At 62.5% G+C, this 24,063-nt stretch overlaps 2 protein-coding genes across 3 annotated transcripts in view; both read right to left on the bottom strand.

Annotated features, from left to right (window-relative positions):
- The window catches only part of MEF2D (myocyte enhancer factor 2D), a 55,550-nt gene extending 50,028 nt beyond the window's left edge, over positions 1-5,522 (bottom strand). Inside the window, exon 1 of one of the 2 annotated variants that reach the window (XM_064499054.1) lies at positions 5,500-5,522. The gene's annotated coding sequence lies outside the window, so the exon portion shown is untranslated. Of the gene's footprint in view, positions 1-1,040; positions 1,063-5,499 lie in introns of those variants that run through there. The other variant, XM_064499055.1, reaches the window with a different exon arrangement.
- Positions 5,523-9,597: 4,075 nt separating this feature from the next.
- Positions 9,598-24,063, bottom strand: IQGAP3 (IQ motif containing GTPase activating protein 3). The gene is made up of 38 exons (XM_026112837.2): positions 23,950-24,063; positions 23,689-23,776; positions 23,141-23,297; positions 22,776-22,853; positions 22,606-22,682; positions 22,019-22,086; positions 21,631-21,744; positions 21,003-21,181; positions 20,783-20,870; positions 20,312-20,475; positions 20,000-20,087; positions 19,683-19,846; positions 19,433-19,593; positions 19,212-19,336; positions 18,882-19,045; positions 18,711-18,801; positions 18,395-18,562; positions 18,159-18,301; positions 17,914-18,084; positions 17,708-17,791; positions 17,283-17,354; positions 16,570-16,639; positions 15,976-16,184; positions 15,591-15,743; positions 15,338-15,501; positions 14,938-15,162; positions 14,712-14,852; positions 14,067-14,151; positions 13,526-13,758; positions 13,189-13,321; positions 12,461-12,563; positions 11,769-11,913; positions 11,436-11,523; positions 11,064-11,276; positions 10,673-10,839; positions 10,449-10,550; positions 10,063-10,171; positions 9,598-9,727 (listed from the first exon to the last, which is right to left on the bottom strand). The coding sequence occupies exons 1-38, from the start codon at positions 23,996-23,998 to the stop codon at positions 9,614-9,616; spliced, it is 4,947 nt and encodes a 1,648-aa protein (XP_025968622.2). The 5' UTR covers positions 23,999-24,063; the 3' UTR covers positions 9,598-9,613.

Genomic DNA, 24,063 nt, shown 5'->3' on the forward strand with positions numbered 1-24,063 from the left:
GGCGGCAGGGCCGCGGCGCGCCGGCTGCGGGGCGGGGGGGGGAGCGCGCCGTCAGCCCCTGCTCCTCAACACCCTGACAAGCTTATAACTATTTCATTTGTTACACCGTGAACCTTTTTAAATTAATGAACATAAGGTTGTCACGGTTGCCGTGGCGACGACACGTTGCCCGGGCAACGGCAGCGATGCAGAGCTTGCCGAGTGTAATCAGGGGTCACGCTAACGAGCGCCGGGGAGGATGCGCACGGGGGCTCCGGCAGCGCCGGGGCCGGAGGCACCGGGCAAAGCCCCGGCCGTGGCCCGGGAGCCTCCGGGCAGCCGCCCGGCCGCTGCGCTCTTTGCACCCACTTAGTTTCCCTGCATGGGAAGGGGGTGATTTAACACGCTTGCAAAAAAAATCACCAAAATTGGGAGCTGGCAAAAGCCTTTGCAAGGTTTGCAGACGGGCTTTGAAGCTTTTTTTCCTCCTATAAGTTCGGAGCAAAAGGACTTTGGGCCCCTCTTGCTCCCTGGGTTGCAGCAGCGCTCGGTGCTGCACGTGCATGGCTCAGAGGAGCCGATACACAGCCAAAATCAGGGCCCAGAGGGGCCCCAGCCCCGGTGGGTGCCAGGGACGGCCCGAAGGTGCTGGCAAGGCCGACCCGGCTGCAAGAGCAGAGAGGCCCCGATGGGCTCTCGGCCCCCGGGAAATTTGGCAAAGCAGCAGGGCGAAGCTCGGACGAGCCCTGGGAGGGGACGGGCCCCATCGCCTCCCCGGCGCGGGGTGCGGCAGCCGCCCTCCGCCCCGGGAACGGCGCCAGGACGGAGACCAAAACCCGAGGGTGTGAACGGGAGGGGGGAAAAGGAAAAAAACGAGGCGGGGAGGCGAGTTTCGGGGCTGGGGATTTCGCTGCCTCCTGGGCAGGGAGCGCCGGGCTCCGCGCGCTCGGCACGGCCGCCCCGGGTCTCGCGGCATCGCTCTTCCCCGGCGTGCACCGCCAGGCAGCGAGAATGCAAAACAAAAAAACCCAAAACCCAACCCACCAGCTTTATAAACTCACCCAAACCGGCTCAGACCTATCTGGCTATCGGTGTCCCGTGGGCTCCGCTTGCCGGGTCGCTGGACGAGCGTCCCGCGGTGGCATCGCCGCCCCGCGAGGCTCCCGAGGAGGCCGGCGCCCGCCGAGCTCGGCGTTGTGCCGCGGTTTCATAAGCGCGCACGTGCACGGGGGCCGCCCGCGCCGCGGAAAAAAGTCTTTCCCAACCCTTCCAGCTCCGCAGCCTGTCAGGGAAATGTCTAAATATTTCTATTCCCCCCCCCCCAATGCATTTTTTTCCAACAGATTTGGAAGGGGAGAAAATAAGAAATCGTGAAAGCGCTGAAACGCGCAGCAGGGTTTTAAGGAAAGCAGCATCTCGCAGTTCGGGGGGCAACGCAGCCTCGGGCCCCGCGGGACGGGTCCTCGCGCCTCGCGCTAAGCACCGCTGCATTGCAACGCGCTTAAAAGCCTTTTCTCGTCCTATCAGCGGGGAAACACAGATGTCGAGTCCCCGGGGAGTGATTTGCCCTGCTATCTTGTGAGGACGTCCACCGAAGACCCAGGGAGCGGAGCCTGGCTCTCGCGTCCCAGATAACGCCGCAGCCCTGGGTGGATCGAGCAGCCCAGCAGCAGCCGGGTCTGAGCACCGGGACCAGCCGCGAACGCTGCTGCGGTGCCCGCGGGTAACGGCTTGCACGGGGACCGATGCACCGCTGCATTGGCGTTTGCAAGGTCCCCAATTCGCGCTGAGGCCGGGATATCCGGACATCACAGCCTGTAACCTATCACCCCCCAAAACGCCCTGTGCACGGCCCCCGGCCGGGCTCGGTAAGACGTTGCTCATCTTTCCAAGAGGGTCATTTCCAGAGCCCGAACTTTGACCCTGGCAGCCAAACCGCAACTTCCCCTTCCAACGCCCCAGACTCAGCGTCATGTGTCTCGGATGATGCTCGCTCCCTGCCTTTGCTTTCCTTTTCTTGCATGCAAAAAGAAATTTAAAAAAAAAAGGCAGAGGAGGGGGGAGAAGTGCAAGGAGCCCGGCATGCAAATTCAACCAGGGCCAGTTGGAGAGAGGAGAAGACCAGCAAAACCTCATCCAGCAGCAGTCAAGGCTAATTAAATAGCAAATGCATCCAGTCCCGAAGGAAGCAGCCGTTCCTCGCGGCAGCTGTTGCCGACCGGCAACGCAGCCTCGGGCTCGCACTTGCCCATCGCTGTGTATCCCCCCAGCCGCGGCTCAGCCCCCCCGTACATCCCACAGCCCGGTTATACGGCCGGAGGCTACGGCCACCCGAAAGCCCTGGGCTGCAGGTAGCTGCTATTGGCAAAATGGGGCCAGGGTGCCGCAGCCCCGATCCCATTCGGAGCAGGGTGTTTTGCCTCCGTTATTCCTCCTGCCCTCGGATCGAAGCCGCTCGCGTGCAAGGCCCCCCTTGCCCAACGCCAGAGGTAGATAACTCGCCACCTCCCTCCCCAAACTCTTCCATAAGCTCTTTTCCTCCTGCCTGGAGCTGATTTCCCGCACCTAATGGCCCGGAAAGCTCTTTTCCCTGTTCTCTAATCAGACTGCAGCAGCCTTTCTCCAGGTAATTGCACCAGGACCCAATCACCCTTCTCATCCCCGTCTTGCCGACGCTCCCATCTCTCCGCCGGACTCATCTGGCCGGAGGCGCACTCCTCGGGCTGGTTATCGTGCAGCTCCGGCAAGTCACTCGGTTGGTTCCCACATCTGTGCGCTCCCCGAGCATCCGGGCCTGGATTTGGGACCAAGTGGCATAACCGCATTTTAAGGGAATAAGCTTATTCCGGGTGTGCGGCGGTGCAAACCCAGAGCAAAACCCGGTTAATAAATCCTCTGCAGAGTTAACGGAGAAGCGGGTTTTGCCCCATCCCCTTCCCTGGACCCCGACGGGCTCCGCAGGCATCGTGCGAGCCAGCAGGGCTGGTTGTCCCAGCTCCCGTGCCCCATCCTCGCTATCTCCCAGCTTCATCCCCTTCCCCAGACTAATTGAGCCACTGTTTTGCTTTCTTATCAAGCTGCTCTCAGCCTCAGATGCTCCTTTAATCAATTCGCAGCCCTATCTGCGCCAAAGGCCGCCGGAGACCGGCCGCCGCCGTAGCTAATCGCTCAGGGACTTCACCTAATTGGTGTAAAACCTGATTTTCTCTCTCTAATCGCTCCGAGGCCCCGACTCACTTATCTAATTGCTCCGGAGCCCCGGCCTCGCACACCTCTCGCCGGGGCTCCCGCGTAGCTGCCTGCAGAGGGTCCGGGGCTTTTAACCTCTGCGGGTGGCTTGGCGCCCTCGACTCCCTAATCCCTCGGCCGCTTGATGCCCTGAGCTAATCCAGGCACGACTCGGCACCCTCGCCCGCTCCCTAACCCGGGAACCCTCCGCCGAGGGGTTTGGGCCACGTCTCGGGCTGCCGAGAGGGTCGCGGCAGCGGGTGCTGCGCCCTCGCCGCAGGAATCTCCCCTTTCTGCAGGAATCTCCCCTTTCCGCCCCGGCCGGGAAGCGCCGGCTCGACCAGTTCCCACTCTCGGCTGCACCCGTCGGGCTGGAAGCAGGGAGGGGACCGGGGCCGCCAAGAAGGGGGGGAAAGGAGCGGAGCAGGAAGAATCGCAGCGCGGGGCTCACCCGCTCCCGGGCAGCAGGGTTTGAGGGGATCTCGCACATCATCCTGCTGCAGCGGCCCGTTTTCCCCCAAAAAGGGATCTCACAGCTTTTGCAGGGTTTAATGCATCCCTGCCCTGGCAGCGGGTGCGGGAAGCATCGCCGGCCAGGCTCCCGCAGCGATGTCCGGATCCTGCCCACCAGCTCCCGGGCGGATCCCAGGCCTTGCCCTGACCTCGCGCCCGGCATTTTGGCCCCGGAGCTCATTTTTTCCCCTCGCCCACCCGCTCTGAGCAATGTTTCCCTTCCCCGCGGCCGCCCGGGTGCAGGGAGGGCCCCGCGCCAGCTCAGCGGCACACGGTCGCTCCCGCGCGCCCTGGCCTGTCCCGGCACCCAGGAGCAGGAGCCGGGGCGTCTCTTCCCATCCGGGAGAGGGATCAGGGGAGGGAATGACTGTGCATTGGGTGTTTTCAGACCCTCATCAGTGCAAATCCCCCCCAGCAGCCCCCAGGTTTTATTCCTCTCCCGGGTGCCCCAGGTGGCCTGAGCCCCCCCCCGCACGTACGCGGGGCCGCGGTGCCCGTGCCCACGCTCCCCAGCCGGGATGTCTGCCCTCCGTGCGCGCGCGGGAGCCCGTTCCCAGAGCGGAGCGGTGGGAATCTCGTGTGTTTATTTGCAATGCCGCGCTGACCCCGGGGCCGGGAGGGGAGTGAGTCAGCTCCCAGTGCAGGGCAGAATTCCTCACCAGCCCAAAGCCGCTGCTGCTGCTTCCCGTTTGGGTTCAAACCAGCGCCATTTGGAGATGTAGCAATTAAGCCGCTTAATTAAATTGGCACCTCTAACCAGCGACAGCCTGCAACCTTTCCGTGCAGACACCTTCTGTGCAAAGCAGGGTGGAAAGCGGAGCCTCCAGCCGCCCTCGCATTCCCCCAAATCTTTGGCTCGTGGGAACAGCGAAGGACGAGGCCCCAGGGGCTGCCCGCGTCCCCGGGGTGCTCAGCTCTGCTCCGCAGCACCCAAAGGGTTAAAGCAGCGCAGAGCGGTACCTGGTCCCCGGAGGCAAAACCTTCGCCCACCCGCTGCTGCCTCTGCCCCGGGGACGCCGCGGGGCGTTTCTGCACCGCGCTGACGGATGTCACTGCGCAGCAGGCCACGGTGCGGCGTGCCGATGTGGGGGGAACAACCCCCGGGCGTAACGGGGTGCACCCGAACGTGGCAGGGGGCCAAGCCCTCGCAACCCGTCCTGCGCTTGGAGCCGCCTGCGCGGACGCTCCCTCCCCTGCAGCCCCCCCCCCCCCCCGCGCGCCCATTTCACAGGTCCTCCCGCACGAGGGGAGGGGCGAGCTCAGACACGCCGCAGCCGCCAAAAACGGCCTTCCCGGCCCTTTTCCCCCATGCGTGAGGCTAATGCATCATCCCTTCAAGCCACTCGTTTGCTCATCTCCGAACTGCTCCTCCCTGGAGGATGCGGTGGTCCGGGCTCGCTCCGGAGGCCAGCGGTCAAGCCGGGCGTGCAAACACGGCCGCAAAAATCCCACGGAGCCGCGGGCTGCTCCCGGGTCGGAGCGCTTCGCCCTGCCCAAGCGGCGCGAGCGAGCGGAGCTGAGCCAGCCCCGAGCAGGCGCCGGTACCCGCGATGCTACAGCCTGGCACATCTTCCCCGGGGTTGCCCGGGCAACCGCAGAAACACAACAAAACAGCAACAACACTCAGCAGACAGTCGGCAAACATTCCCCTCTTATTTTCTCCCTGGTTCGGTTTGTGCTTTTTCCCCTCTCCCACGAGGAAGCTGCTGCCGGCAGCGGAGAAGGGCGAGTGGCTTCGCGGCGGGACGCGGCGGCTCCCGGGGGGGCTGCGGCACTCACCTACCTCCCAGCGCTGCGGCGAGGGCTTCGCCGGCCGGCTAGCTCGGGCCGCGCTGCCAAAGTCAGGGTGGCCAAGCAGGACGAATCCCTCCTCTCCAGCTTGCAGGGCTCTCCCGGGATGCCCGAACCTCGGGGCTGAGATGCCCCCGGGAAGGCCTGACCTGGGGGTTTTTGTGCCAGCCTCGATGCAGCAGGCGTGCTTCGGGGGGCCGGGGCTCAGCGCCCTTCCGCACAGGGCAGGGAGCGCGGGGGCATCCTCAAGGACGAGGCAGGAGCTGCCAGAGGACGCGGATGCGGTCGGGTGTCCTTGTGCCGGTCGAGAAAACCCTCAGCTCTGCCCGCACCAAGGTAAATCTGGAGCCGGAGCCTGTGCAGGCGCGCTAGCACGGCGGATTAGCCGGGAGAGGGCTTGCAGACCGGGATTAGCATCTCCGCGGCACGTGACGCCCCTCTGCCATGCGGCGACACCAGCTCGGCACCGCTGCCCTCGAGCCGCCTTGCCCAGCCCTGCCTTGGCTGGGGGGATTGAGGGGGCCCCCAGCACCTTTCTGGGGCTGGTTCTGCAACTTTTTCTCCTTTTCCAGCACACAGATTCCTGCAAGCTCCCCGGTGCAGGATGACCCCCAGCACAGCAAGCCCCCAACCTCCCTCCCTCAGCTGCTGCTGCCTGTTTTCTAACCTCCCCTGCCAAAATTGGCTGCAGCTGGGAGACCCCTGCCCCGGGGCCCCCTCCCACCCCGCAGGACGGCAGCCCCGGGTGGGTCACTTTGCACCCATCACCCCTGATTGCACCTGGCAGCTGCCTCCAATCTCCTTAACGGCTGCAAATCCAGAGCCCGTGCCCGTCTTCCTCCCTCGCATGCACACGTATACGCACGCATGAAGACAGGCATACTGCTGGGAGCCCTTTTTTTTTTAAAAGCCCACCAACCTGTGAGACCAGGCGTGCCGCCGGAGGCGATCCCGGCAGTGAACGAGGAGGGAGCCGGCGCGGGGCTGGAGGGAGGAGGAAGGCAGCTGCTCGGGGTTGCGTGGCAACTGGGGATGCGGCGTCTCCGGCAGCGCCGCGCTTTTCCGCGGGGCTGGAAGCGGGGCCTCGCCGGCTGCGAGCGAGCGGGACCCTGGGAGAGGCGAATTTAGCGCAAACGCGACACGCTCCCCCCAAAATGCACACGCACGCCCGCTCTTGCCCATCTCACGCTGGCGTTGCAAAGGGCTACATGTGCTGCAGAGCCCAGATGTTTCCCCTGCTCCCCAAATAATGCTTTTTCAGTCTGGGTTTAGCAATAGGGCAGAGCAAGAACCGTCCTCCCGTCCCGTCCCGGACGGAGCGAGCAGCCGTGCAAGCCGAGCACCCCGGGGTGCAGAGGGGAGACCCTGGGCTGGCCCGGCCGGGTGCTGCGTGCCGGCACCCAGGGCCAGGAGGGCTCTGCCAGGCACCCCGGGACCAGCGCGTTTGCCTGCCTGCCTTGGTTTCCCTAACCCGTTCCCTGCTGCGGGCTGCGTGCCCTGCGTCGGAGCTGGCTGTGCATCCACACGAAGCCCGGCAGCCGGGATACCGGCGCATGGGAACGGTTGCAAGGTGCCTGGAGCGGGCGGCTGGATGCGGCCGGAGCAGCCGCCGCGCCGGAGGGGCGCGAAGGGCCGGTGCCGCGGTGCCGCTTCCCGGCAGCTTGCAATGACATCTAGTGGAGCCGCCTCGGGAAATCGCAGGGCCGGCGCCAGCCGCCAGCGCTCGCTGCCGCTTCCAGGGCTTGCAACCTCCTCTGCAGCCTCCCCTGCAGCGCGGGGCAGCATCCAGCCTCCACCACCTGCTTTTCTGACTCGGGGCCGGCCCCGAGCGGAGCTGCAGCGCAGCCCCCAGAGCCTCCCCCTGCTAATGCCGCGTCCCCGTCACCCTGTGCTGACAAATGCAAGGTGAAGAATTAAGGATCATTATAATTATGCAAGGCATTTTACAGTGGGCTCCCCCTCCATCCCCAAAACAACACCCTGAAATCACTTTTCATGATAAACCTTGCAGCAGGAGCTCAACTTCTAGCAAAGCTGACGCCATCAGCTTGCTCCCGCAGATGCCAAGTGAAAGGCACCGAGCTGCAGCTAGAGAGCTAACCAGCTGGTTCGGGCAAGAGAAAGGAAGACAAAAAATTTCCTAAGCCCTAAGCAGTTCCCAAATGGTTTCCCTGCGTTTTGGTGCAGCACCCAACAGGTTAACCGCAGCCTGGTCCTATTTTAAAACTTGAAGCGCGCTGCAGCTTGATCCCAATTCATTCCTTTAGAGATATAATCATAGTCTTTATGAGATGTAATCATAGTATTTATTTAAGAATTAAGTGCCTCCGAAAGTGGCCTAAATTCCCCGCGCAAGTGCTGAGTCGCTGCCTCAGCGCCTGACTCAGCGGGGCCTGAGCGCAGCCCGGATCCTGCACCCGGAAAACGGAGACTGGGCAAGATTGGAGCCTGGTTTAAGGAGAGACGAGCACGCAGAGCATTTTCTCATACATGTTTTATTTAGAATAAACCAAGCCAGGGCGCTAGGGCAGCGCAGCTGGGACACGGTGCACCCGCAGCAGGGACAGAAGTGCCATATACAGCATTTACATGACAAAGGAAAGGAAAAAAAAATACATAAAAACCCACAAACACACATTTTCCAAAGACAAGACAGGCCGGAGGAGCCAGAGGGGCAGGAAGGGCCCCAGAGCAGAAAGTGCACACCGAGTCGATGCTGCTCCTGAAGCAGCTCAGTCATTAAAAACTGATCAAATACCATAATAAAATCAAGGGGGAAGGGAGCAGCCTTCCTAGCAGGGGCACCAGGCTATTGCACGCTAGCTGGAGAGCCCATTTCTCCCTCTGGCACTCGCATTGCACAGAGCATTGCACCAAGTGCCGGTGGGTGCAGCGGGCACGGGAGGGAGCCACTGCCACCGGCCCAAAAAGATGCGTTTTAGCAGCCCTCGGTGCTGCAAACCCGGCAGCGGAGAGGGGAAGGGATGTGTGATGCACGCACAGGGCACCTCTGCCAGCAGCGCGTGGGTGACCTTGAGCACAGCTCCTCTCCCTCCCCACCACACACAAAAAAAGGGATTTTGTCCCCAAAGCCGCTAGCTGTCAATGTGGCTGCGGAGGAGAGGTCCAGCCACAGCCGCACGCAGCGGCCGCCTCCGAGCGGGGCCCCCCAAGCAGCCCCCGAGGGTCGGGGACACCAGCAGCTCTGCGCCCACCTCCTCCGCTTCGCTCTTTCTCCCCTCCGTCTAGCTCGAGAGCAGCCACAGCATGCAGGGAAATGCAATTTAAAAACCGATTTTCTCCTACTGCACCTCATTGCCGAGAGAGCAGCCCGTCCTGTCTCCATAAGCAGTGATTGCAAAGCCGGTTCCCGTATTCCCGCTCCCCTTCCACACTACAAAGTCTAATTCTGGCATCTGCCCCTCTTTAACTAGCAGGGAGGAAGAAAAAAAATATTAGAATACCTTTATTTCATTGCTAAAAAGTTGCCTAGTGTCCAGAAATCCTTAGTGTCCTTAAGCAGCCAGCTGTTAGTGACACAGGAACTAAACAGCCACGATACGCATAAATACGAGCTTTAAAAACAGTTACACGTGCCGTGAAAGATGCAGCAGCCACGTCTTCCCTCCTGGAGGGAGACGGTCACCTCTTAAATACCCAGGTACCGCTTTGCTCCAGAGCAAGCCAGGAAGGGAGAGATGCTCCCAGCTGGTTTGCAGAGGGCTCATAATGATGCTTTTCTGGGTTGGTCGGGGTTCGGTCAAGCTTTGAGCAGAAATTGGAGCCAGAGCAGCTTGCCCAGAGTCCCACATCTAACTTTGGTTCAGAGAGCCCTTGTTTTTGGGGCGGGAGTGAGGTGGGGAAGGGAGACGTTGCCTCTACTGTCCGGGGAAAGGGAGCCCTCTGCTCTCCCCAGGGAGATGCCGTTTGCTGCAAGAGCTCAAGAGTCAAGAGACCCATGGAGGTGGCTTGCCCCGCTGCAGAGGGGACCGCTCGGCCCCAGGACGCACTCCATGAGGTTTCTCCTTGGCAGGTTTGCATCGCCATCCATCCCCCCAGCCCAGCAGCACCCTCCCCTCCCCTCCCGCCCACCCCCTGCTCGTTACTTCTTGAAGAACTTCTTGTTGAGGAGGAAAATGAGCAGGTTGACGTTGACTTTGGCCTTGTCGAACATCTTCATGATGGCTACGCCCTCGTACTGCAGCTGCAGCAGGTCCTGGAGGAGAGAGAGACCCTCTCCCAACCTCGGCACCCGGCAGCGACCCCCTCCCAGACCCTGCTGGCCCCGAGGGAAGAGGGAAGCCAGCGAGAAGCTGGGTTTGCATTAGGAAACGCAGCGAGGAGATGCTTCCCCGCAGTGCGGCAGGTCTGTCCCCTTCTCAGGGCACGGCTCCAGACCAGCTCTGGCCGCTGCCCTCGACCAGCCGGGTTTTGGGGAGACCATCCGCCTCCCACACCCCCCGGGTGGAGCCCGGACTCCTGGGTTCAACCCCGTTCCCGCAGCAGCCTCAAGATCCCATTCGCCGCGGGGCACAGCGATGGGCTGCCCACCTGGTAGTGGAGCTGGAACTTCTCCATGTCGATGCCCATGAACTTGGCTTTCACCTGGAACTTGCCCGATTCCTCGCAGGGGATTATGTCGAAAATCACGTTCCTGAACCTAGAGGGAACGGCAGGGGTTAGCGCGACCCAGATGGCACCACCGGGCCCCTTGCCGCTCCATCTGGAACCGCCGAGCAGCCCCATCGTCACGGATAATCCAGATCTACAGCTCAAAAAGCCATCTCCAAATCCCGGCCCTGCTGCGGTCCGGGTAACACCTCAAACAGCTCACCCCATCCACGGGGGACGATGGGCCCGTGGGCACCCCTCCAGGCAGTCTTGCTCTACGTGCCCCCAGAATTACCCTGCAATACCTCATCTCCCAGACTACGTACTGGCTGACGGGCAAGTCCTCGATCTCCAGCAGCACCCCCTTCTCGAACAGCCGGGCTGCCGTGTAATGCAACGCCTGCAGCTTCTTGCTCTTCCCGCTGGCCCTGCGAGAGATGGGACCGCAGACTCAGTCTCGCACCAGAGGGTCTTTAACCACAGATAACCCCTCCAACCCCACATGCATTAAATGTTCATAACGGGGGGGTTTGGTGCAAAGAAAACCTACTTGTTGCTGGCTGCCAGGTTGTCGAGGCAGGTCTTGATGTACTGGTTGTAATAGTCGATCTGCTCTTCGTAAAACAAGGTCTTGGAGTCGAGTCCTTGGAGGGTCTGTCTCAGTTTCAGGAGCTCCCCTTTGCGGTGCTGCCGATATCGCCGCTGATTGCGGATATCCTGGGGAAAATAAAGCCATACGAGAAAGCCAGCGTCACCCACCCGGAGCTTCAAACGAGGTCCTGGAACAGGACACCAGGTGGGTTTGGAGGGGGGACCTCCAGACTTGAGGTGACATCAAGGCGTGCACCCAAGCCCTGCAGCACCCTCCACCCCACGGGGCCCTGGCCAAGCAACCGCTCACTCCTCTGCATGCGGAGGCTCCCGCGCAGCCCCTGGCTCACCTTGGCCATCTCGTTAACGATCCCCTGGTACTCATCAGCAGAGTCCACAACGCCCAGGCTCTCCAAGCGCCGCAGGTTTCGGATGACCTTACGCTTCTTCTCCTCCATGGAGAGCTGGCTGTTCCCAGCCAGCGAGCGGTTGCGTTTCAGCTTGTCGGGGGTCCGGGCGTCCCGCAGCGCCCGTCTGCGCATGAGATGGGAGTGGGAGGCTTCCTGGGGGACAAGACAGGGACGTTTCACAGGAGCATCGCTGCTGTCGGCCACCGCAGCGGCACACAGACACGGAACGAGGAGCAGGCTAGCCTTCTGCTTGTTTGCCTTTTCCCCTGAACAAGAGGTTTTCGGCACACGCTTCTCCCACGAGCATCCCACCTCGTCCTCTGACGCCGGAGTCTGCAGGATCTCCAGCAGGGAATCTCCTGGCTGGGACTGGATCACGTCCACTAGCATTTGCTTGGTGCTAGAGGTGAGAAAGAGAAGTCAGGCGCCCCGTTCCAGGCCATTTCCCTCCCGCAAGTTGTTTAGTCTATTCCGAACATTTCTTGCTTCCCTTTAACATCCGAGCTAGCGTCACCCACCATGACGCTGCCCTGAAGTCAAGCTAGCAAGAGGCCACGAGACTCCGGGCTGCGGCACGGCGTTGGCTGCCCCATTCGCCTCCTGGGCCACGTCCCCAGCGCCCTGCGCCCAGCAGCACGTCCTCACCTCAGCAGCAAGCTCTTCGCGTCGGCCTCCTCGCTGCTGGCCTCCAGCACGAGCTTGTTCGTGAGGGTGAGGGAGATCTCCGCCTTGGCGAGCTGGGAGAGCGCTTGCTCCGCGGTGCCGTCCGCCGGGCTGGGAACGCCCTCGCCTGCAAGGAGCCGGGAGGAGCCGCACGGGAGCACAAGGAGCAGAGCCGGCTGCCCCCGGGCCCTGCCGCCGGCACGAGCCCGAGCAGCCACGGCCAAACCGATTCGGCAAGCCTTTAGTGCAAGAAGTGTCCTCAAACAGACTCGTGTCTGCAGAGGACCCAAGGGTGCAAGACGTGGTGCGTGTGCTGGAGCAAGGAGACTCCCACCTCCCCCCCGAGCTGCAAGGGAGCACGTTAATTGACAGAAGATGAAATCTTCTCAGTATTAGAGGCAAGATAGTCACACTGCACCCTGAATTATTGTACAGACACATCCCAGCCCCTCTGGTCCTACGAAGTGTTAGTCCTCTTGCATAACCCAAGACTGAAAAACACTGATGTTGCAGAAACCTCTGCAGAACTCAGACCCACGTGAGCTGGAACGAGGGCTTGGATGCTCTGCGGGGAAGGACGAGCTCAGCCACATGCCGAGAAGGCTGTGACTAGCAAGAGGTGCCATTTGCTACAGCTTTGGGAGATCTTGAAGCTCATGGGGTGCTGTACGTACCAACAAGGAACTGGACGGTAGGAATTTCATCCAGATCTTCCAGAAGTTCATGCAGGGGGTCTCCGTGAAGTGGTGCGATGGAGTCCTGATGCTCTAGCAGAAGCTGCACGACACAAGAGAGCAGAGTCAGGGGCACAGGGGGGTGCAAAGAAACAGGATTCTGAACAAGGGCTGGTCCGGTAGGGAACGACACAGCTGCCTTTGCACTCAAAGAAAGAGCGCTGCAAAGCTGGGAGGTTCAGCAGAGGACAAAGGCAGAGAATCTGCAGAATCTGGATCATTTGCTTGCATAAAAAAGGAACGTGATCAAAAAACAAACAGTCCAAGAGCCCAGGCCAGGAGCAGCCGTCCTTGCGATGGGGTGCAGGGGAGCATGGTGAAACGCAGCAGAAAGCGGAAGGCCCAGGAGGTGGGGACTGAAGAGGAGGAATCCTTTTCCCTGCAACACACATTTGGACTGTAGGATCCAGCCCCGCAGGACGTAGCAGGGCCAAGAGTTGGCCAAGTTCCCTGCAGGAATTAGGAAGTTACATGGAGGGGATCTATGATGCTGATGCCCTATCTTGGCAAGTGGGGACAATCACGGTGTTTTCGGAGGGCAGGCAGAGAAGCTGGGAGTTTGCTTTGGATAATGCACGTGGTGAGCATCATGCTGAGGTCACCAGGGCTCAGGTTCAGGCTGCTTTGCGCAAGACCTGCTCGTCTGCGGGTAGACATCACGCCCTCACCTTGTGGGTGTTAATGAGCTCCCCCACCGTGATGTAGATGACTGGCTTGGCCACCGCCACCATCTCCGAGTACTCATCCATGTTAAACCGCTCCTCTGGCTCCGGGACGCAACAGGCAGCAGAGATGAACTCCCTGCGGGGAAGAACCTCTCAGCAAGTCCCCAAAACCCCTGGCTTTAGCTAGATCCCTCCCTTCCTCCCCAACACGTCCCCCTTTTTATTTCTAGGGTCACAATCCTCTGCTTGCCACTGCACAAAGTGTCTGGACATTCAGCACCGTGTACCCCAAAGTCCCAGGTATGTCCTTAAGCGGAGCCGACACCATCCCGGCGCCCACCTGAACTTCTCGTGGGTGTCCTCCAGGTAGCGGTTCACGACACGCAGGTGGGCGTTCTCCCCGTCGAAGGCCTTGCGGGCAGCCGCGTGCTGCAGCACCTTGGCGATGGAGCCCAGGTTGCGGCGGTGGTCAGGGTGCAGGGCCACCCCGGCCGAGATGTCCACGATGTCGAAGCCGTCGGGAGCCACCACCGCCGGGTTCATGAAGCGGTAATAGAGCAGGTTGCCAACGATCTAGGGAGCAGGACAGGTGACGGTGTCAGCCACAGGGCTGGGCAGCACGTGGGCTGGTGGCTCGGCGGGGAGGGCGGTTTTACGCTCACGCTGCCCAGGGTGGGAGGTCCTGGTCCCTCCCGGAGGGGACAGAGAAGTGCCCAGAGCTGGCATTTCCTTAGTAGCTTAAGGGAATCATTCAGACTTGAAGGCAACTTCAAGTCAGGAGAGAAATTACAACCACTTTATGGATGTGTCCCTGGGTAAGATCCTAGACCACTGTATACACATGCAGCTGAACCCCCCCAGGTAGCACAGATCCCCGTCACCTTATAGATCTCCTCCTCCGAGGCCTCAGGGAATTTCTCAGCCAAAGATGTCTTCAGGATCTTGGCCACGTAGCGCATGCCGTAGCTGGGGAGAGGATAGGAGAGAGCTCGGTTAGCACTCGGGGCAGGGCTGGACTTGGCCGTCCTGCCTGATCTCCAGCTAGATGGCCAATCTCTGCGTTACACAAGAGCATCACTGCTGCACTTGGTGACATAGGAAGCCCCAAAACCTTGAGGCAATGGAGGATCCAGAAACACAGCAAAGTGCTGGAGGTTGCGCAAGCCCTGATCTCTCCAGCCCCTCTCCTGTCCCTTCGCTACCCACTTAGATATCCCTGTGGGAAGCCTTCATCCTTCAAGACCCCCTCAGAGCTCAGGTTCTTCCTCGCAGACACCCTGACATCAGCAGCAAAGCACTCAAATGCAGAGGCGAGGAGTGCCAGCCAGAGCATTACTGGAAGGGCAGGGACAGCAATGCCCGCTGGTACTTTTTCCCCTTACTGGCAGCATGAGAACTCAGTCCTACAGCAACTAAGGGGAAGGGAGGACCTCCATTGCCCAAGGTCCCTTTCTAGGGCCTCACTGAAATTACCCTCCGTCTGGAAACCTAGCAGGGAGGGGGCTACAAGCCATCGAGATACGTACGGGATTTTATCCACTGAAGAGGTGATGGCAGAGACGAACTTGTCGGTCATCACTAGCAGGTTGCGGATAGAAATGTCCAGCCGCCTCTGGACCTCGGGGTAGCTTAGGGCCTGCTCAGGGCTGACTTCGTATGGCAGCTTGCTGCAGACGGAAGACAAGATCCCCGTCACTGTCGCAGCGTCCACCAGCTTGCCTCCAGGCTAAGCATCCTAGCCCAGGGCCTGACCTTTTCTGCCCGCTCTGCGACTCTGTCTGGTTGATCCAAGCCTTGTAGATGTCCACGGGGTTGGTGCGGATGCTGAGGGTCCTGTCCTGCAGGACCTCCCGCACAGCACCGCCCAGGATCTGCCGCAGGGCGTTCTGCCCGCGGGCGTTGCGGTAGAAGCTGACCACCAGCCGGATCACCGTGGGGTTCCCCGTCAGGATGTCGTGGACGTGGTCCACTTTGGACCTGGAGAGAGCAACAGATCGATGTCGATGAACTGTCACGTTCACTCTCCCGGCACAGGGCCATAGCCAGAGGCAAGGAGCCAACAGCCAGAGGGAACAACTGCATCCAAGCTGAAGCTCCTGGTCCAGCCTTTTCCCAGATCTCCCCCAAAACCAGGGTGCCTGTGGCCACCCACCTGATCTCCTCCTGCAGGGCAGCTCTGAAGAGCTGGAGCAGCAGGAAGGCCTCCCGCGGGTTGGACGCGTAGTTGTAAAGGGTGAAGATCACGGACTCCATGAACTTGGTGGACTTGTTCTGGGGCATCTGGAAGATGAGCCTGGCCAGGTACCCGGGCTGGGTCTGCAGAGACGAGGAGCAGGACGACAGCCCCGAGTGCTGCAGGGCCAGGGCTGCCCCAGCCTTCCCACCAAGAGCCCTGCCACCCTTACCTGCAGCAGGTAGAAGAGGTGCTGGTAGGCCTCCAGCTTCTGCCGCTTCTCCTTGCTGAGCGACTTGAGCCCCTTCTGCTTGTCTATGGCCATCATCTCCGAGAGCTGCTCCTTGTTCTTCTTGGTCAGCTTCTTGCAGTGGGAGACCACCTCCTGGAGCAGCCGTGGGCAAGGAGAGAGCAAAAGCGTTGGCAGCCGTGAGCAAGCTCCACGTTTCAGCCTAGCTTCTGGGGATCTAGAAGATATCTAAATCCCTTGAATCGCTTTAAAAGCAAAGCGGAGAAGTTTAAGCTGTAATGCCAAGGAGGTGAGGCCAGATTTGTGCTGGTTTAACACCCAGAGCACCATGGCAGAGGTCCCTCCCCACCCCACGGCGCTCCCCGACCTGCAGCGTGATCCTGTTCTTCACCAGCAGCCCAATCTTGATGTCCATGAGGTCCAGGTCGCTCTCAAGCTGCCGGCTGGCGCGGATCCTCTTCACCACCTCCTCCCGCAGCCGCAGCAGCTCCGACTCCTCCCAGAAGTCGTGCTGGCTCTGCTCCAGCAAGTGGATGAAGCGCCGGACGATGCTCAGCGGCGGGTTCCTGGCGTGGACTGCAAGGAGGCACGGCGGCCCCGTGAGCACCCGCCGCGGCCCCACGCTCCCGGTATATCACAAAAACACTCCATCCTCATCCTCCCCCTCCAGAAAAGCTCTTCCACTGCAAGGATGCCCCGTGCTGGTCGCCCCTGGCAGAGGGTGCGGGATGGGACCACGCCGGGCTCTGCATTAGCGATGACTCCCCGGGGAGCCTTCGGGAGCAGAGGAGCAGCGCGGACGGCCCCGGGGCTGCTCGAAGCGGTGTGAAGCCTCTGCCGCCCACGTTTGCCACCCAGACGCTTCAGGCCAGCCTGCCGCCGGCAGGGTAAACGAGGAAGGAGGCATCCCCGTCCCCAATTAATTATAGCCACTTCAGAGCAGAGATGAGCAGGCACTTACCCAGCATCCTGTAATCCCCACGGGCCTTGTTAGCTCTCACAAAAGCCTGGATTTTAATTACAGCTTTAATCTGCCAAGACAAACAAGGGGGTGAGAGCGGGGAAGAGGAGGGAAGGTTCCCCATAGCATCCCTGCAGCAAACTGGGAGCGCCGGAGAGCCGGCTGGGCAGCCGGCTAGCTGCTCCCTCACTGCTTGTCAGGGCTTTCCCGACTCCAGGAATCCACAGGTGCATGGGATAAGGGCATCCCAAACCCAGGAGGAATTTCAGGGTTTTGCCCTGTGCCTCGGAGAAGCCTCAGCAGTTGCTTCCTCTGCAATTGCTGCATTTCACATGCCACAGCGATGCCAGAGGAGCAGCTTCGCTTCCCGCAGGTGACACTTTCCTTCCAACTTTCGCTCCCCTCTAACGTGCATCTCGGTCCCTGTTGGTTGTCAGGGAGCTGGAGCGTTTTCTTCTCCGGGGCCTGTGCAGAGCTGGGAGGTCGGCAGCCAGGCTTGCGAGGCACGAGACCCCTTTCCCTTCCCATCCGTCCTGGCACAAGGATGCGCCCGCCAGCTTCTCCCTCTCCAGCTGGTGCTGCAAGCGCTCGGGAGCAGCGGTTTGACTGCGCTTTGGGGGACTTTTCCACCCCTCCGTGCCAGCGACAAGCTCCCAACATCTCCCCCGGGCTGTTGTAGGGGGCTGTTTGCAGTCGCCCACCCCGACACTCACGTTCCTCCTGAAGTAGCGCAGCCTCTCCTGGTACTTCTTGCGGGTCTGCCACATCCTCACGCACGCCTGGATCTAGGAGAGAGGTTCGGCGGTTTGGGGAGCAGCGCGGCGAGCACGGCTGCGCAGCGGGCAGGGAGGGAGGGAGCTGCAGTTTTGCAAGACGTTCTCCGTCTAATCAGAGCTCACAGCAGGGTTTCGTTTGTGCTGGGCAGGGATCTCCCAACACGCGGCGTTTGGGACGGGACCGGCAGCCGAAAGCCGGGTTTGCTAAGCTACACGTGCACCAGCCGCTACGTCCCTCCCCCAAGCTGCCGCCTTTCCAACGGGCAGGGAGGTAAACGCCATTTCACCGATGGGATGGGAGCTACGGCAGCATGAACTACGTCTGCGGGGCAAAACCAGGCTCCAGGGACCAGATTCCCAACCTTTACTGCAGCATCCGCGTTGGCTTGCAAGTAGCGCAGCCTCTCCCGGTAAGCCCTGCGCTGCCGGTATCCTCTCCAAAAAGCCTGGAGACGAGGAAAGAGGAGTTTTTCGGATACCGACGGGGCAGCGCCCTGCACGGGGCACCGAGGACCGGCCGGAGGATGCAGCGAGCGGCCGCGTGCTCTGCATCCCCGCCGCACGTCACCTGGATCCTGGCAGCCGCCGGCCACTGCTCCCGCAGGACACGCCGGCGGGCCGCGAACGCCCGGCGGACGAGGTAGCCCCTGGCCCGCGCCTGCAGCCGGGCGACGAAGCCGGCGTTGGCCGCCCAGAGACGCTCCCGGTCGTGGGCCGCCGTCACGCGGGTGATGACGGACTGCGGGGAGACGACGGGCCGGCTCAGCACCCGCAGCGCCGCCGGCCTCCCCGGGCGCCCCGGCCCGCCCCTACCTGGATCTCCTCCCGGCTCAGGTGCGTGGTGTTGAGGACGCCGGCGCGGGGCCGGTCCCAGGTGCCCTCGAACGTCTGCAGGCTCAGGTAGTACTCGGCGCCGTCCTCCAGCCCGTGCCGGACCCAGCAAGGCTTCCCGCTGCCTGCGCGTCGGAGGAGAGCGGCGCGGTCGGGGAGCCGCCTTGCGAAGCGGCCGCGGGACGGAGCGGGGCTGCCCGCGGCCCCCGCGCTCTCACCCGTCTGCGTCTTGCCGGCCGCCAGGGCCGCGAGCTGCTGCTGGTAGGTGCCGGCGCAGGCGGTCACCACCCCGCGCAGGGCCACGTCGCCGTTGCGCAGCACGCGCGCCGTCTGCGCCGCCTTCCCCTCCTTGATGGCCTGGTTGATGGCCGCGACGCCCAGGGCCACTGCGGGAGCGGAGGAAGGGGGGGTCACGGGGACCCGCAGCGACGCGGTGGCCCCGGCAAATCCTCTCTTTTTGGGGATCTGCCTTTGGAGCAGGCAGCGCGGCAGCTCTTTGCAGCGGCGGCTCCCAGCGCTGCAGAGAGCCCTTACTTCTCCTCGTGGCCGCCGAGTCCTCGTTGGCCTTGGAAACCCCTCGCTGGATCTCTTCCCACCAGAGCAGAGCCCCGCCATCCTCCGTGGCCTGGAAGATGGAGAGAAAGAGGGTCTGGCGAGCCCCAAGCGCACCCGCCCGCCGTTTTGCTGCGGGTCACCGGCCCCTACCTGGGCCTTCTGCCTTCGCGCCCGGGCCAGGACGTCGTGGTAGCGTCTGGCGACCGGCGGGGTGACGCCGGCCAGGCCGGCCGCCGGCAGCAGCAGTGCCGCCAGGGTCTTCTCGGGATGGTCCTGCAGCAGCGCCTCGTTGATCAGCCTGACGGCCAGGACCTCTGCGCGGGAGGGAGGGGACGCCCGCGTCAGCCCCCGCTCCCCCCGCGGCTTTGCGGCGCGAGGTTCTCCAGCGTCCGACGAGGGTCGGGCTCCCCACGCGACCGGCCCTTCCGGAGGGTTTGCCCAACTCCCCCCTCGACCCCAAGCCACGCGGCTGCCGCTCACTGGCGTTTTCGTCCTGCACGGAGGAGTTGGTGCCGTTCACGCTGGCCTGGATGTCGTTCCAGCTCAGGAACTCGGCTCCCGCTTTCCTAGACTGGCCTTTCAGCTGCAATAAGTCATCGAAATACCTGCAGGGGAGACGCAGGGCGATGGTTTAGGGGATCGAAGCAGGAAAGCTTTCCGCCGGGGCCGTCGCCTTGCTTTCCAGCGGGGGATCTGCTCACCGCTGGGCGTTGGCGTCCTCCACATCCGAGAGGCCCAGGGCAGGGCTGACCAGGCAGCTCCAGAGCCCGTCCGGGTCTCCGGCCTCCAGGGCTCGGTTAACCAGCGCCACCGCCGACAGCATCTCCACGGCCACGAAGAGCTCCTCCTGCGCCAGCTCACCCTGCACGGACCGGGCGGACGCTGACCCTCCCTGCGCTGCCCGCGGCCCCCCCGGGCTCCCGGTGCCCCCCTCCCCGGGGCGATGCTCACCCGCGGGTGCTGGCGCTGCAGCGGGGCCAGCTCGCGCTGGTACAGCGGGGCGGCGAAGGGATGCGCGGCGGGCAGCTGCGCCGCGGGGTCCATCAGGGCCGCCAGCGTTTCGGCAGGATTCCCCCAGCGCACGGCCGCGTTGATTCGGCTCACGGCCTGCAGCGCTGAGCGGAGACACCGGGCCGGGTGGGCACGGGAAGGGGCCGGGGCCGGGACCGACCCCCGGCGTTCAGCCAGGCTGCCGGGTCCAGCCGGTCCCCGCGATGGAGCGCGGTGCATCCAAACCCACCGCGGCCGCCCCGGCCCCGACCACTCACTGGCTCGCTCCTCCTCTCCCTTCCTGTTTGCCGCGAGGATCCCAGCCTCCAGCTCCTCCTGCTCCAGCGGGTCCGCGTAGCCCAGCTCCTGCAGGAGCCACAGAGAGACTCCGGGACTTGCATCAGGTCCCCCTTGGCCAGACGGAGCAGCCAACGCTCAACCCCCCTTGCAGGAAGCCTGCAGCTCCGCTGAACATCCCCCTTCTTGGGCGGGGAGCCCTCTCCAGCTGGGCCACCGCCCTCAAAGCCATCCCAGGTGCCACCCCAGCACCTGGGGCGCACGCCATGTGCCAGGCTCCGGCGAGCCCCTACCAGCGCTTTCTGCTCCCGGTCCAGGCTGAGCTGCTCCAAGTAGCCGTCGAGGTTCTCCCGCTGCAGACAGCGCAGGGCCAGGACGGGGTCCTGCAGCGCCTGGTACAGCTCCTGGGCATCCTGGCTCTCCAGGGCGTCATCCACACGCTCCAAAGCCCCGTGGACTAGGGGAGAGGCCAGAGGTTAAGTCATCCCATGTCTCCAGGGAGGAGAGTAAACCTGAGCCACAAGTCCACATGCCAAGAACTTCAATTTCTCCTTGGAAACACCCAACCAACCCTGCTCCTGCCAGGTCTGAGGCTGGCCTGAGGAGACATCTCCTTTCTGCTACATCTAACATCCAGGCTAGGTTCTTCCTTCCAGCCTGGGATTGCCAGGATCGTGCCAGATTTGCCCAATAAGCTCTGTATTGACAGCAGCAGCTCTGGAGACACCCCCCCTCACAAGAAGAAGAGCTGCAGCTTTGCTCACCGTTCACTTTGTTGATGTTCCCTTGTATTTCAGCCTGGGTCAGACACCGGTCGTAGATGTCCTCCCCCTCCGGGATCGCCTGCAGGTACTGGAGACAGATTCCCCACCCGTGAGCGAAACACAAGGACACGCTGTGACCAAGAGGAACCCCTCCAGCTGGAAGCACCTTCCACCAGAGAAGGGGCTGCTCCTTCTTCCGTCCCCCCCAGGCCGTGCTTACCCTATTCCTGGCATTGCTGGCTTTCTCCAGCTTCGCCTGGTAGAGCACCTCCTGGTAGGCAGCCGCCACGGGCTGCCGCAGGTTGAGCAGCATGGCGTTGGGGTTGCGCAGGGCCTCCATGGTCTGCTCCACCACTCCCCTCTCCACCGCTTCGTTAATGGCCAGCACGGCTGCGTGGACTGGGGACGAGGCGGGAAGGAGACGTGAAACAGCCGCCCCGGGGAGATGGAGCACCAAGGGCTGTAACGGACCATCCACCATCTACCTCCAGCCCTGCGGTGGGACAAGCCACCCCACGCACGACAGTGGAGGATCTCCCTTCTCCAAGGGCAGACCCCAGTGCCCGGGCAGTCGTGATTTCTCCAGAGCCAGTCCAGCTCATGCAAACCCAGGCACTGCCCGCCGGGAAGGGGATGTGCCAGCCCTGCGCTGGTCCGAAGGAGAGCAGCAAGGAGCCCAAGCTGCAGAGAGGCTTTTTGAGCACCTCAGAAGCACCGTGTGGTTTGCAGGGACTTGCTGAGCCCAGCTTTGCCATTTGGGGCCGGCGCGTTCAGCAGCGGGAATCCCGAGCCGCGATGCTGCTGTGGGCTGACGCACGTCACCGCTTTCCCCCGCGGCTCCCGCTCACCTGCCGCCTCGTCCACCGAGAGCTCGTTGGCCAGGAGGCCCCCGATCTTGCTGAAGGCCGGCAGCTGCAGGCCGTACTTCTCCAGCTCCCGCTTCATGTTGTTGATCTCCTCCTCTGGAGCAGAGCAGGGACATCACCGCTCTGGGCCAGCGCGGCACTCAACCCGTGCAGACCTGCCCCGGCCCGGGAGCAGACAGCAGAGCCCTTCGCTCCTCCGCCGAGCCCGACGGTGCAGAAAGCACCTGCGTCGGGGGCAGCGCTACCGAAGCCCGTTCAAGATCTTTATTCTCAGCATCCCTTTTATTGAAGGGATCCAAGAACATAGCGGCACGCACGGACAAACACGAGCTGCCAGCCCTGGCCCAGGTCTCCCCGTGCGGGTTCCTACCTGTGAAGTCCACTTTCCCGTACAAGTCCTGGATCTGCGGAGCCAGCCCCAGCTTAAACAGGTACAAGCTGAAAGATGAAGCAGACGCACGCCGTGACCCGCTTCTCCCTCCCAACGCAGCACTTTGACTATTTCCTCCCCTTGGGCACGGAGAGGGCTCTGCAGCCCCGTGGCCCAGGCTGGGAGAGGAGGACTTGGCAGTCCCATGGCCACCGCAGACTCACTGAAACACCCCCAGCCAAGCCCCCCCAGCCCTGTGCCTCCTTTCTCCTACGAGGAGCAGCAATAATCCTTAACTAGGCACAGACACTTTGTTAAAGAAATACGTGAAGCATGACCCCAGGTTTCCAAGTCCCAGCACCTGGATCCCACGGGCTCTTACATCCCCCCCCCCCCCCATCCCAAAGGGTTTCACATCAGGATGCATCTCGCTGAGTCTGTCAGATGTAGGATTAAGCAAACGCAAGGAGTCCCCAAGGTTGGGATTTGGGAGCCTTCCCACATTCTTGATGCCCATAAAGGGCTCCGTACCGCGAACACGAGCCAAGACAACACCTCTGGCCCCGGGACCAGGACTGGGGACCCACCTGAGCGCGTGGATGCAGTAGACCACCCGGGGCATGTTCTTCTTGTCGTAGATGTCGGTGGTCTCCGGGTGGAAGATCTGCCAAGGACACAGGAGTCAGGCCTGGACCAGGTGGTCTGCGGGGATGGCAGGGCTCAAGGGCCACCCCGGCGAGCCACGGGGACTCGTTACCGAAGGAAGGCCCACGTGGGTCATGGCGTCGCGCCAGTGGTTGATATTATCCGTGTGCCGAAAGTGAAGCCCGGTTGCCTAGATGGGAGGAGATGAAACCAGCTCAGGCTGAGGTTCAAGCTCATCCTCTCCCATCCCTGGGGTCACCTGCTGCCCCAAACCCACCGGGCAGAACCAGCGCTCAAAGTTAAACCTACAGGCCTTAGCTTCTCTAGAACCTATGTTTCTCCCCACTTTGCTTTCACTGGCCATGGGAAGACCCCATCAACCCCAGGGGGGTTTTTGCATGGTTCACGCGTCCCCGCTGCGGCAGAAGTGGGATTTGCATTCAGGGAACGGTCCCTAACGCCGCAGCCCCGTCTCACCTTGTACCGCAGCTGCTCGCGGTCGTAGATCTTCTTCAGGGGCACGAGGTCCGGGGCGAAGCAGTGCCCCAGCTTGGCCAGGACGACGCCGTTCCGCAAGCTCTCCTCCAGCTCCGTCGGCGGGGCCAGCTCCTCGCGCAAGCAGGCCTCCATCCAGCTGGCGGGGCAGAGACAGGGGGGCGCGTTGCGGAGCCTTGGCCCCCACCAGCAGCCCTGCCCCGGGCCCCATGCGGACAGGGAAAGCAGCCACCCGAGGGAGACAACCCTCCCATGAGTCCATGTCAACGGAGCAGCTGGGAAAGGCTGGTTCTCCACCCCCCTTGCTGCAGGGTTTAGCAGAAGACCGTTTCTCAGAGCGCCCGTTTGGGTGCGAGTGCATGTCCAAATGGTCAAAAAAAACCCAAAACAAAATGAAGAAACCACCTTTGGAGGGCCAGAGAGTGCAGACAGGCTTTTCCTGCTGTTGAATCTCGCCCACCCAGAGCCCCTTTTGCATCCCCTCCTTATCCGCTCTGGCACTCTGCGGCTGGCAGGGGAGGGGGCCTCACCGCTTGGCCTCCTCCAGGTGACACAGGTACTGGTAGGCGACGTTCTGCCGCCGCCGCTCGTCCATCTCGTCGGCGGTGAGGCGCTCGTCTGGGCGGCGGCACCGGCAAAAACAGACAGTTTGGGGTTTTTTGCTTTTTTCTACGTTTACCCACCTCAACGAGGCTTTGCAAGGAAAAAGCCAGGCTGGACGGTGCGACAGCCCGGCAGCACCTCCCGCGCCCCCCTCTCCCCCCGCAGGTGCCCCCCGCCCCGGCACTCACAGCGCGCGGGCCCCGCTCCCGGGGTCGGGGCCGCTCCCGGCGCCTCCATGGCTGCGGCCGCGATTTGAATCTCCCGCCGCCGCCGCCGCCCCGGACACGCGGCGCCGCGCGGGC

Source organism: Dromaius novaehollandiae, chromosome 29, assembly GCF_036370855.1.
Source record: "Dromaius novaehollandiae isolate bDroNov1 chromosome 29, bDroNov1.hap1, whole genome shotgun sequence".
Taxonomy (NCBI): Eukaryota; Metazoa; Chordata; class Aves; order Casuariiformes; family Dromaiidae; genus Dromaius; species Dromaius novaehollandiae.

Excerpts from the sequence above, each read along its gene's own strand:
- IQGAP3 (XM_026112837.2), bottom strand. The coding sequence starts at position 23,998 with ATGGAGGCGCCGGGAGCGGCCCCGACCCCGGGAGCGGGGCCCGCGCGC. Across the intron at positions 16,185-16,569 it reads TGGGGATTACAGGATGCTGG|TCCACGCCAGGAACCCGCCG; the intron begins GTAAGTGCCTGC and ends GCCTCCTTGCAG. Across the intron at positions 14,152-14,711 it reads TCTTCAGTGGATAAAATCCC|CTACGGCATGCGCTACGTGG; the intron begins GTACGTATCTCG and ends TCCTCTCCCCAG.